The sequence below is a fragment of the Notothenia rossii genome (genome assembly GCF_949606895.1).
Source record: "Notothenia rossii genome assembly, chromosome: 5".
NCBI classification, from domain to species: Eukaryota; Metazoa; Chordata; class Actinopteri; order Perciformes; family Nototheniidae; genus Notothenia; species Notothenia rossii.
Genome location: NC_136903.1, coordinates 70,089,572 through 70,102,024, shown reverse-complemented (window position 1 = coordinate 70,102,024; position 12,453 = coordinate 70,089,572). Strand labels below are relative to the sequence as shown.

Genomic DNA, 12,453 nt, shown 5'->3' with positions numbered 1-12,453 from the left:
CATAGCTGTACATGTTCCTCTGCTACTGTGAGCTTCCCCGCATACAAATGGCGGCTTTTGCCTCTGTCTCTGGCTCGATTAAAGATGTAATCACAAGGATGCTGCCTACAGCTCCCTGTCCAGGCCTCTCCATCATTTCACACTGGTTACACCTCGTGATAGGACTATGAACTTCAATCGTGTGCTGCTTTCGTGTGTAATAACTAAACCCCCCACACTGTTTTTATTATTTGAAGCAAAAAAGCATAAGAAAAAGCAGGGATAAATTAAAGAAAATTAAATGTGCTTTCCATAATAAATTCATAATGATATAGACTCAGTTTGTTATGTGTTACTGTAACCTATTTGCTTTTTTTGAGTCAAACGCTCCAAGCTTGCTCCCTTTGTTCTGATTAATGGTCAATGAGAGCTTATTTTTTATTTATTAAAAAAGCAAGCTAATCACCTGCTGCCTGCCTGGTTATATTTAAAAGAATATATGACAGCGCAGCGGCATCAAAAATCATTCCAAAATAAATTGAATAACTATATTTCATAAAATGTCAAACTACTGTTTTCTTTAAATGTACACCCATAACACAATACATTCATAATGATATAGACTCAGTATGTTATGTGTTACTGCAGTTAACCTATTTGTTTTTTTGTCGAACGCTGCAAGCTTAGCTCTCTTTGTTGTGATTAATGGTCAATGATTGCTAATTTCTTGGACAATGTTGCAGTAGCTGTGAATAAATGTCCTTGGTTTGTGTCGCTATAAGTTGTAGGCACTATCATCAGGCCCGAGTTTTGTCTGAAGTGTTCCTCTCAGGCTGAGAGCCCAAACACCCCCCATGAATAAGGCAGGTCACACAGGATGTAACCTGTACAGTCAAACACTGGCAGCATGGCTGTTCTTTCTCTCCTCTCTTTTCTCATTAGGATTTTGGCAGCAAGATAGTAAGTGGAAAAACATGACTTCAAAAGTGAAATGTCCCCCACTCCCCCAAAGACGTTACACCCTTAATGAAAATATTATTATTATGCACCTAGGTGTGGCTTACATGTTTACTTTTCCCACTGTGTATCGCAAGGGAACTGTACAGTGTTAACAAATGTGTGATGTGTTTTCACTAGGAAGTGTTTGATGCATGAACACACCATCCAGCAGGTCTCGTATCTTATCCATATAGATCTCGAAATAGGAGACCTAAAACAAAGCAAAAAAACATTAAGCAGGTGATCTATGGAATAAAGAGGAGGAACAGAAAAAAGAGATTCTCAGAGAAAGGAAGTGAGGGAGGATCGTTGTGAAAATATGCAAAATGATGTTGCAGTAATCTGCATTCCAGTGGGTGCAGCTGTATTATGCTCTAAGACTGTTGCATAAAGGGGAAACAGCACAACAAATGTAGTAGCATTTTCAAGGTTTATACATCATGATGTATTGATGCGTGGCGGTTTCCACTCAGCCAATCCATGTGAGGATTACCTCAGGCTCTATTCCCTAGGTATCACAGAGTAAAATAGAGCATGTTCATCCCTGGGAGACAAGTTGGCACATCTACGCATGAACAAACGTGCACACACATGGAAATTCAAACCAACCTTTATGTGAAATTCTAGGTTCTCATCCATAGCAAATATATGTTCAAAAATGTCCTCTGCGATCCGGGGGATGATTCCCATTCCCTGGGGATCATGAAGGTTCCCCTACGAGAAGAAAGAGACGATAAAAGTATATGTGAGTAAAAAGAAGAATGAATGCAGACACTGGGATGAATACAGTGAAGAGAAAAGTAAAATAAAGAACAGCAGAGACGCTTTGACTTTAAAAAGAACAGGGTTATTGCCCAGAGGGATTTGTAAAGGAGGTTAGTTCCGACCAAAGGCTGGGAAAGAGAGATAGTGAGCGGTGACAGTTATGGAGGGAGATGTACTGTCAGAGGAGAGCATGGGAGAATATAAAATACAAATGTGTGTGTGCCTTTTGAATAATTTAATGATACTGTACCTCCATGGTGTGTGTTTTTCCAGAGGACGTCTGCCCATAGGCAAATATAGTCCCATTGTATCCACCCAAAACATCTATAATGAGAAAAGATCACACAAAAAAACATGTTAAAAACAGAAGAACAACATTTTAGAAATAAGGGATGGTGCAAAGTAGTTGTGATGAATTTACATAATTGGGATAATCTTGAACATCCTCACATGAGTAACTTTAAAAAAGCTGTCTAGCTCGATATTATGGTAAAGAAGTGAAAAATAGAGCCTGATTAAGAAACTCACACAATGTTGCTATTTTTTAATTTATGTAACCTTTGCCAATGCAGAGACCTCATTATGTAAAGTATGATCACCTCATTAAAGACTGCTCGAAAATAAATATGATGTGTGTCTGTTATACAGACAAATATAATTACCTGTTTCCTTACTAAATGTAAGGTAAAGCAATTTGATGATATATTATTGCCATTTTAAAAGTTTTAAACTTCTGATTATCAGGATCATTTCATGCAAGTCAAAGTTATTTTGTCAAGGAAAATCGTGACGTAACATTTTCGCATCATACAGTACCATACCTACAATGGAAAAGATTATTGGTATAAGAGTGCCAAACTAAAATAAATCTAACAAAATTACACATTTTAGAGAGCCAGGTATGTAAAGCATAAGAAAGTTGGATTAGATAAGCAGAAAAATAATTTGTTATTTGTTTACTTGTAGTACTGATACCGTCCACTAGACTCCTAGTTACGTCGCGAGCTGCGTACTTGATTTTGTTCGGCAGCCAAATACCGCAAAATAATCTGTGACGCGTTTGTGTCTATTGTGTTTGTTTCCCGGGGAAACACTCACAAGAAACACCGGCTGTTGTTATGCCTGCTGTGACGTTAAGTTACCGCTTGTAATTATGCCGTTACAAGCTTAAAAGTTGTATTTATTATCTGAATTTGGTGAAACAAGTTTAATATTCTAAAAACCAAGACTTTGTTTATTTGAAATCAGATGAAAACAAACTGTCACAGACCCTGCCGTGTTATCTATGATTACTATACGCGTTTCATTCATAATTTCAGCGGGAGGGAGGGGGAGTGGCGCTGAGGAACAGCAGAGTGTGTTCAAGTTAGACAACTACAATTACATACAATACATGCAATTTGTGTGTGTGTGTGTGTGTGTGTGTTCCAAGTGAATCTGCGGCACCCTGGTGGCCAGTACATACATTATGTGGCCCCCACCACCATCAAAGTTGCCAATCCATGACCTAGACATCAGACCTTTTATTCTTGTGTGTCAGTCATCAACACCAATCAGAAGTGCTTTGCTCCACATGTACCAGTCATTGTTAACCAATCAGAAGTGGCCCATGATAGAAGGTGACAGATTGATCCAATCAGCTGCCAAGTATTTTTGAAATACTTTTCCAAATGGCTTCCAATGGAGCTTTCCTAGATGGTTTGGTGAAACAAACCATCTGAGTCAGGTTAGTAATGCTCCATCACATGTTTTACATCTATTACAGGGTGAATCTTCAACTGAAGCTTGACTTTAAAGCAACCCAACGGAAGTTTCATGTAAGTTTAGTTCTTTCACTCGTAGCTCGGGCTGCGGGGGTGCTAGAGACGGAAGCATGTTGATGCGACCTTCCTAGCCGGAGATATGGCCGTATTTTAAACTTCCGTTGAGTCGCTTAAAAACAAGTATCGCAAATCTAATCACAATATCTGTCAGAATAATCGCAATTAGATTATTTCCCCAAATCGTGCAGCCCTACATCATACCTGCAACGTTTAATTCTCCAGGAGGCACCTAGTATAGTACCAACCAAGATGTTATTCTCCAAAGTGAAACAACACCTCAACATTTGAGCTAATAAACCCTTGTGTAAAAAAAAACTGCATGACACATAATAGAACAAAGAATAAAGAATCTGTCTGGAAATAAAGACAGATGGAGATGAGATCGCTTAACAGCAGAGACCACCACAAAGAGAACCACAGAAGAAGAAGAGAGGGAGATGAAAGAGTGCATAAATGTAAGAGAAAGATGAAAAAGCATTAAAAAGATGCAGCAAAATGTAGAGAAACTGACAACCAGAAAGACCAAAAAGGACAACAAAAGTAAATTTAAAAATGTCTCTGGCCTCGTTGTTTAACCCTTATCCCCCGAGAGATTTCAAATCTTACTTCAGATCTCATTCCTTTATTTTGCCAAATCCCTAACCTTGGATTTTTCCAACCCTGCGATTCATCCCACCGTGTTATACACCCCTTCCTCGGTCTAAGTAATCTTTCCGAGCAAATCAATCTCTTTGCTCCATGCTCCATCTACAAAAGGGCTAGTGAAGTTTCACACTCACTTTGATGTGGGCACAGAAATGAGACCTTAACAGGGGGGAGAGGCAGACAGAGGGAGGAGCGAAGGAAAGAAGATTCGATTCTCCTCTGGCTTCGTTTGATCTAGGGGCCTTCGGATACACCAGTTCCGCTTTGATTGGTATGCATCTTGTTAATGTGTGTATGTTGATGCTCACACCTGAAAGTCGTGTGGTCGCATCATGTTATGGATATTGGTTTTCTCTCTGCTTTTAAGTAGCTTAGTTCGAATGCATTCAGTCAGTGTGTAGAAAACTGACAAAGCCGTAAAGGTGAACCGAAGGATATTGAGATTGAAAGAGTATTGACTCTCTCCCTCAGCTTTTCTGTCACTCACACGTCTCGGATGAAAAGAAAAGGCAAACCGTTTACGTGACTCACCTTTGACAATCTGCTTGGCACAGGTGTTGTAGACCTGTATCTGGGTGGTGTTCGTAGGAAACACCTGGTCAAACACGTATGACTTCCCCTGTGAAGTACAAACACACATAGTCAGCCACACCACAACACAGACAGATTGGAGATTCTGATTTGTGTCAACACTTCATCATCCCCTGTGACTCCCTTCCTTGGAAGTTTGTGAAGCAGAGCAGGGAAAGTGAGAGAGACTTCACACATAATGTTTATCATTAAAACATTATGTAAAGCCATATTGCCACTGTAAAGTGCTACATCCATATTTAATTCGTAAACATGCTTTATGGACGCTGAGTCCATCTGTCCTGAATAGCAGTGCATATATATCACAGTTTGAGGCCAGTTTGTCTCCTTTGAAGACTAGGCTTTCTGTGTTTGTCTCTATGTATTTTATTTGTGTACATTCTGCGCTACTGCAGAGGATGCTTTGAATGAGTGCACTGTTAAGCCTTAGGCAAAAGGCTGTGCAACCCCAAGAGAGACAGAGAAAGAGATCACATCTGAGGTGAAGCCATTAGAGGCAGCGTAAAGTGATGGAGTGGAGAGGAGAGATGTTGTGGAGGAGTAGAGCAGGGGAGTGCAAATCCAGAGAGAGCAGAAGAAAGTAGATGACCTGAAAGCAGTTGTCACGGTTGGGGAAAAATAGGGCCCAAATGCAGATTGAGGAGGAAGCAGGTTTCAAAAGGAAACAAAAGGCAAGCTTTATTTTCAAAAGCTGAAAAAACAAAAATCCATGTACAGGTACGAGGTAAAACAAGAATCCATGAACAGGTACGAGGTAAAACAAGAATCCATGAACAGGTACATGTACGAGGTAAAACAAGAATCCATGAACAGGTACGAGGTAAAACAAGAATCCATGAATAGGTACGAAGTAGCATCCAAACAAAAGGTGACTGTGACCAACATGAAGGGAGACATGAACGACAAATAATGAACCAACACCGAACACAGGAAGAGACAAGAATAAATACAGGTAGGGATAATCACGAGACGAGAAACAGCCGGGCAGGGAAGGAGAAACACAAGGGCAACAGGTGAACACAATCAGACAATCAGACACACCAGGGAAACTAACGACAGGGAGGAAGACAAGACATAGGGAGAACAGAATAGCAAAATGAAACCATGACAAGACAGACCAAACTAAAACCATGACATAAAACTAAGATCGTGACAGCAGTAATGGCGTGGAAGAAAGACTGTACTTAAAACATTATAATATTATAAAGAGGTTTTTTTATACTGAATCAGTGGGTTGGTTGACCAGACGAAAAAGCAGCCTGTTAGTGAGAAACAAGACAGCCAATCAGACGTCCATCAGCTACAAGTCAAACTGCCAATTTCCCACAGACACAGACATGGGTCGCTTTTCAGCCAGTTAATTATCCAACTAGCATTATAACACTGAAAAGCCACTTTCCATATTTTACAGACATCACATATGAGGTAACACAGTATGTGAAAAAGATAGAAACTGAAGGCAGTCTAGTCTTGTTATTAAAACATGCCTGATAGCAGTTTGTGTGTGTGGTGGGTGTAGGGATGCATATACAATGTTCCTCTAGCAGTGTGTGCAATTGTACAAGACAGCCTAGACCACCCACAAACCTGCAGACATCCACTGAGAGAAGAAGAAACACAGTAGAAGGCTATCTTACCTTCACAGCTATTTTTCATTCAGGTTTTATTATAGTATGGTCTTTGTGATACGTTGGTCGCATGACGAACAAACTACACTTACTGTATGTAAGGTATGCTGACTTTGATGAGGAAATATATTTGTATTGTGTCTTTTCTTTTTCTTATTTATGAAACAGTCTTCAAAACATGTTTCATGGAAATATTAAATGTAGATGTTTATGTTATATACTTTTTTAAAATCACATGATTAATTAAAAAATACTTGTAATCTGATACAACCTTAAAATAATGTTTGGTTTAAAATCAAGAGCTGTCTATGCAACGCTTTATTTGAGGATCTAACGTTTAACTAAGGCATTATGGGTCAAAATCACCATGGAAGCAGATTAAATAAATGTTTGTTTGTGTGTAGGACATCTAATGCAACCAGACATGGAAGTCATCTTTGGTCTTCTTGACCATATACTTATATATATACATACATACTCTAGTAAGGTGTCTGAACGTTTCTTCAAGCCTGCAGAAAGGCTGTGTCAGGCAGAAGATGACGTACCCTTTGAGAGATCTGCAAAGGTCTCTTATGTAATCTAGATGTACTGTCTAATGGCCAGGATTTACTTTTGCCGCAAACCATCCCTAGTATAGGCTGTTCTTTCCTTATTGTCGGGAGGGTTGTATAGGGAGCAGGAAGTGGGAGCACCATGTTGCATAAGCACGTCATTAAATTCATGAGTCTTGTTCTATTCATGCTCCTGTTCAAGGCAAGAGGGGATAATGTCCCTACAAGGAAACACATTGTTATTGCTTCTATGGTTTAAATATGGAAATCTATTGATATATAGGGAGAAAGGCAGGCATTAAAACCGTTTTGAAAAGAGAATGAAATTGAGAACCGTTTCAACATGCCACACACATTCATTAGAAATAAGCATTTTTGACTGGTTGTAATACACTGTCAAACTCCCATGCTAATGCATTCTATCTTTTCTTAATGTACTATGACAAAAATAAAGTTGTTCTTCCCCTTGCACAAAAGCCATACAACTCGGGAGGGTGCTTTAAAAACTGTGATTATGTCTGCACCAGCAGTCTGGGATAAAATACATCAATAATCCCCCGCACCTCAAAGTATTACATAGGTTATTGCCCCGCTGCTTCTGAGCCTTTTAAATGACACATTCAACAACAAGCTTGACACAAAATCCCAGCGCACACAAATCTAAGTGGCTTAAATAATACCTTCTTTGGCTTTTAAGAATTGGCTCTTTTGTGGTGTAAATCACAAATCACTGTGTTGCTTTCTTATTTCGCAAGCACATAGATATTATGTTGGTTTTCTACATGCCATTTTAACATTTTGCATGTATCCTTAGATTTATGTACAAGGCTTTGCACTGTAAGCGACTAATATGTGGCAGTAAAGTGTTTATTGTTTACAGTATATGATCAAAAATCTATAATGGGAGGTGATGATAAATAATGAAAATAGTAAAGTCAATATTTTACAGCAGTAACAACACAAACAAGGGAGTAAAAATGATATGTTGACTAGTAAGTCAGGCTGTGGGACAGAAGAATAACACAAGAATAAAACATTTTGATTTAACATTTTTACAAACAAAATGTTACTTTTCTGTGCTCCACCCAGGCATGCAAATGTTGGCCGTAAAAAGGCAAATGGCTGTGTGTCAACTGGAGTGAAAACCCCATTAGGTGAATTATTCAGAATGCACTGTTTACATGTTGAAATGTTTCACATAAGGCTTCTCAAACAAGAACAACATTGTTATCACATGTCTTAGTCGGAAAATGTTACGTTCGGAATAAGGCCTATTTCCGAATTTCCGAAAAGACCCATGATATCAAATCTGAAATGTTAGTGGAATATTAGTGTGCATGTAAATAGTCATGTTAAATGTATTTCATCTGTTTGAAATATATGAAAAGTGGATATGAGCAGGCTACCGTTATGGACCGAAAGTCATAATCCCTTTTAGTGTTGCCATGGTTTAACATGCAGCCTGGTAGCCTGCTCCATCAGTTCATACACTGAAAAAGTGAATGATTAGTATTTAAATAACTCAACCTTGTGATAATTTCCCAGCTTAAGAAAATATTTTGAAACCGTTACATTAAGATGATATAGTGAGAGTAGTTGAGCTAAGCTATTTTGGTCTGCCAAGATCATTTATGCTTTTTTCATGCCACACGGTGTATCTGCTCAACCTATTTAAATGCCATTTGTGTCACTCCCAAGAGCTGTGGTCGAATATGAGGCAGCATTAACGCAGTGTAAGACGTGAATGAGATCTTTTCCACAATGAACTCCGACTTTATAGAGCTAGCTTTGCTTAAAATATTTTGTCTGTGAAAGAGTGGTGGCAGAATCCAAGCTTCAAGTTTAGCTATTATTCTCCTCCATTTCCTAATAAGCGGAACTGCTTAGTTATTATTTTCAAGTGCTGTATTTACAGCTGCAGGTACAAACAAGCTCCCCATCAGAGCTGATTAGCACTGAATATGTACCCACTGAGCCATGCAACGCTACACAGTACGCACATGCAAACCACACCAGAGAGAGAGGGAGGTAGTGAGGGAGAAATCATGATGTGGTCTTCATTGGGGTGAATCAAATGAGTTGGTTACATAAGCTGGATACAAAAAACCCTTGCCAATCATTTGTTTCACTGACTCCTCTGTTAAATCACTAATCTGCTCCTATGCTGCATAAATATGATATCATAAATGTACTAAACATTGTGAGAGCTCTCTATCTGCATCTATCTATTGGACATTCAGAGAAACCTCTGTGTGTAATTTAACAGATGTCTTTTCCATTTTGTGCATGCAGCTGATAAAGCTGGAATGGGAAGCAGCAAGGTGTGTGTGTGTGTGTGTGTGTGTGTGTGTGTGTGTGTGTGTGTGTGTGTGTGTGTGTGTGTGTGTGTGTGTGTGTGTGTGTGTGTGTGTGTACACATGTGCAAACGATATATCAAATGATGCTCCTACATGCAGACATTTTACATGGCCCACAGCTTTGTGTGCGATGTCAAACACCCATATGCCCTGTCCAGTTGCAATCTACTGCTTTCTGCCAGAAGACAAAGAGGCGGCGGTTTGCAGGCAGAGGGAGAGATCAAGAGAGATCGAGAGAGAGAGAGAGAGGGAGAGAATTAAAAACTCAGATAAATCAACAGAATCTGTGAGAATCAATGGCCGTCGGCAAAGAAAAGCCTAAAAACAAGACTTTGCTGAACAAAACAAATACAAGGGGAAAATAATCACTGAGAAGGAATAATGATAAGTAGGATAAATAAGCCTTAAAAACAGCAACTAAATGAGAGTGTGAAATACAATCACGATCAAAAACAACTGAGGAGTGAGGTGGAGAACATACACAAACAAGAGAGGCAATCGACTGAAGAGAAGAAAACGAGTTAACAAGAGGCAGTGAAAGAAAAAAAGAGAAAAGAGAGGGTGAAGTGTTTCAGCAGCAGCTGTTGAATTGAAATGGAGGTCTTCTGGTACACAGGGTTGAATACCTCTGGGACCAAAGATGCTCCTCTCTTACCAGAGGGCTTGGAACCCCCTGTGAGGGTCCACTACGTCTGGGTTCCATGGGTCTTTTAACAGACACATGCTGTACAGACACATTGAAATAATGCACATGTCTGTATACAAACAATGCCTTGTGATGAAGCTAAACGACAAAGCTAGGCGTCTCAGTGCAGTAAGAAACATTAATGATATTATAGCAGCATGTGTCTAATGTTAGCAGCTATTAGGCTGGACATTATGGAATATTTAGTTTATGTTATGTCCTTTTAACTGTTATTATGATTGCATATTATTTAACTATTACAAGAAAAAGCAAGAAAGACTGTTTGGTACTTAGATGGATGTAAACAGGATATAGACTGAATACATAAATAAAGGTTGCTTTTTTGTAAGGCATCAATATTACACAAAACTGCACAGGGCATTTTCTGGGCTAAAGAGAGACGATTGAGATGGTTTAAACTACACAGTCGTTTTCATGGGATCGATAAACATTTGGCATGTAACTGGATGGCGACAAGCACTCTCTGATGTCAAGTCACACACTGGGTTAATCTCACCATGTTCCACCACATTCTCCCTGAGAGGTCTGGCTGCACTAGAGGCTCAATTACCGCGTGCTACATCCACCTTGGCTTCCGACAGACAACAGGTATAACAAAAAGGTCCCTTGTCAGGAAAATGTAGCTCATTTTAAGTGTTTGCCAAATGGACCTATGCCTCCTTTACTGTGATGTGGACAGACCTGAAGGTGAACTAAAATATTCACAAGAAAAGGCCAACACACAAAACTGCACCCGCATATGATACATTGCGGGTACATATTTGGTAACTGCCAATACTGGCTCCAAAGTAACAATACACACACATTTTGAACCCTTTCAGAGAGGTTTAATTTATGTCACATTCTTCTCCTGCATCTAGTTTCAATCCAAAGTCTCCCTCCCACTAACCAGGAGACATATAGCTCAATATTTAAATGCAGAGCTGGATGAGATGATAAGAGGATTAGACATGTGTTCCTCCTCCTACACATTGGCGGGCTGTCAGTCAGGCAAGCAGGCGAGTCTGGCGACTGCTCACTTTTTGCTCCATGGCTCCTTTTGCAGGGGTTTAGTATTGGCGTGTGAGCATGACTGAGGGCAGATGAGGAAAAGGAGAGGGACCCATTTCCCTTATCAGACTCTGTGTGTGTGTGTGTGTGTGTGTGTGTGTGTGTGTGTGTGTGTGTGTGTGTGTGTGTGTGTGTGTGTGTGTGTGTGTGTGTGTGTGTGTGTGTGTGTGTCTCTATCACTCTCCCCTCGCCCCACAAACTCATCAAGTGCCCGTCTTTCTCCTCACACACATACATGCACATACAAGCACAGTGAGACTGACAGCAGAGAAGAATTCATGCTGCCAATGTCTGCTCAATCCGTCAAGCTAATCAGGCTTTGAGCCTCAGATAACAGCATCATTAGTGATTCTCTGGACAACAGAAAAATCCCTTACAACTGCAAAAGCTCCATTCACACAATATTACTAAACATGACCGTATTTTCTAATTCACTGAGCTGACAAGTCTAATCAGACTCGACTGGCACACTGCCTCGAGCACAAAGCGGCTCTCAGTGTTGACTGAATGCAGGGACACATTGTGGTAGTATTTTTAAAGGTTTTTGCATATATCCTGTAGTTAGCTATTTTTGTAAGTGTTTCACTTAATTAATAGCAAAGGGAACTGAAGTACACCACCCAACATTAGGTTGTTAAAACTCTTTTATAATTTCGTTTAGTTCCCTTCGTCAAGTTGTTTATTAAAAATCCACACATTGAAGTGGAGCAATTAGTCCCCCATCAAAGTGAAATAGTGCATACTGCATAATTGATCAGGAGTGAGGGAAGCAGGAGTCAGAGGAGTGGAGAACGGAGGGAAGGGATGAGTGGGCTTTGTTCACCAAGTTCCAGAAAGCAGGAGCAACATGGACCTCCCTGTGGACACTGGTGGAGTGAGAAAAAAGAGAGCAGCATCCAGTTGAGGAGAGCGTAACACAGAAAAAATTCAAACCACGACAGATGAGCAGCGATGACTGACAGAGAATAACAGAAATTACAGCAATAAACTGATGAATATAATTGAATTCTTTCATTTTTAGTGCTTTTCGGAATATGAAACATTCACTCCAAAAAAAAGCAGATGGAGCTCAACTTGTCTGTTCTTTGGTAGACACGGACCCACACAGAAAATGTTGAATCCTGAAATCTGGCATGATCATTATCTTGTTTAGTTATTATGGATTACAATTCTGACAGAGATTAATTTCAAAGTATATTCTTGACCTTTGAGACAGCAGTTGACATTTCAATCTCACCTCAGGGTCAATTCTGGCAATAAAAGCTCCAGTAGGATTTAGTGTCATAGCAATGAGGCTGTAGATTGTGAAATAGCTAAATACCTCAAAAATGAAAATCCCTCTCTATAGCTAGGGTTTGG

The 12,453-nt window shown here is 39.7% G+C and overlaps 1 protein-coding gene across 3 annotated transcripts in view; it reads right to left on the bottom strand.

The window, feature by feature from the left end:
• The window catches only part of kif5ab (kinesin family member 5A, b), a 65,558-nt gene that overhangs the window by 39,870 nt on the left and 13,235 nt on the right, over window positions 1-12,453 (bottom strand). For 2 of the 3 annotated variants that reach the window (XM_079683127.1, XM_079683128.1), the window contains exons 2-5: window positions 4,743-4,830; window positions 1,994-2,067; window positions 1,588-1,692; window positions 1,141-1,189 (exon numbers count right to left, since the gene is read on the bottom strand). In XM_079683127.1, the coding sequence (XP_079539253.1) occupies window positions 1,141-1,189; window positions 1,588-1,692; window positions 1,994-2,067; window positions 4,743-4,830 (316 nt within the window). Of the gene's footprint in view, window positions 1-1,140; window positions 1,190-1,587; window positions 1,693-1,993; window positions 2,068-4,742; window positions 4,831-5,391; window positions 6,896-12,453 lie in introns of those variants that run through there. The other variant, XM_079683126.1, reaches the window with a different exon arrangement.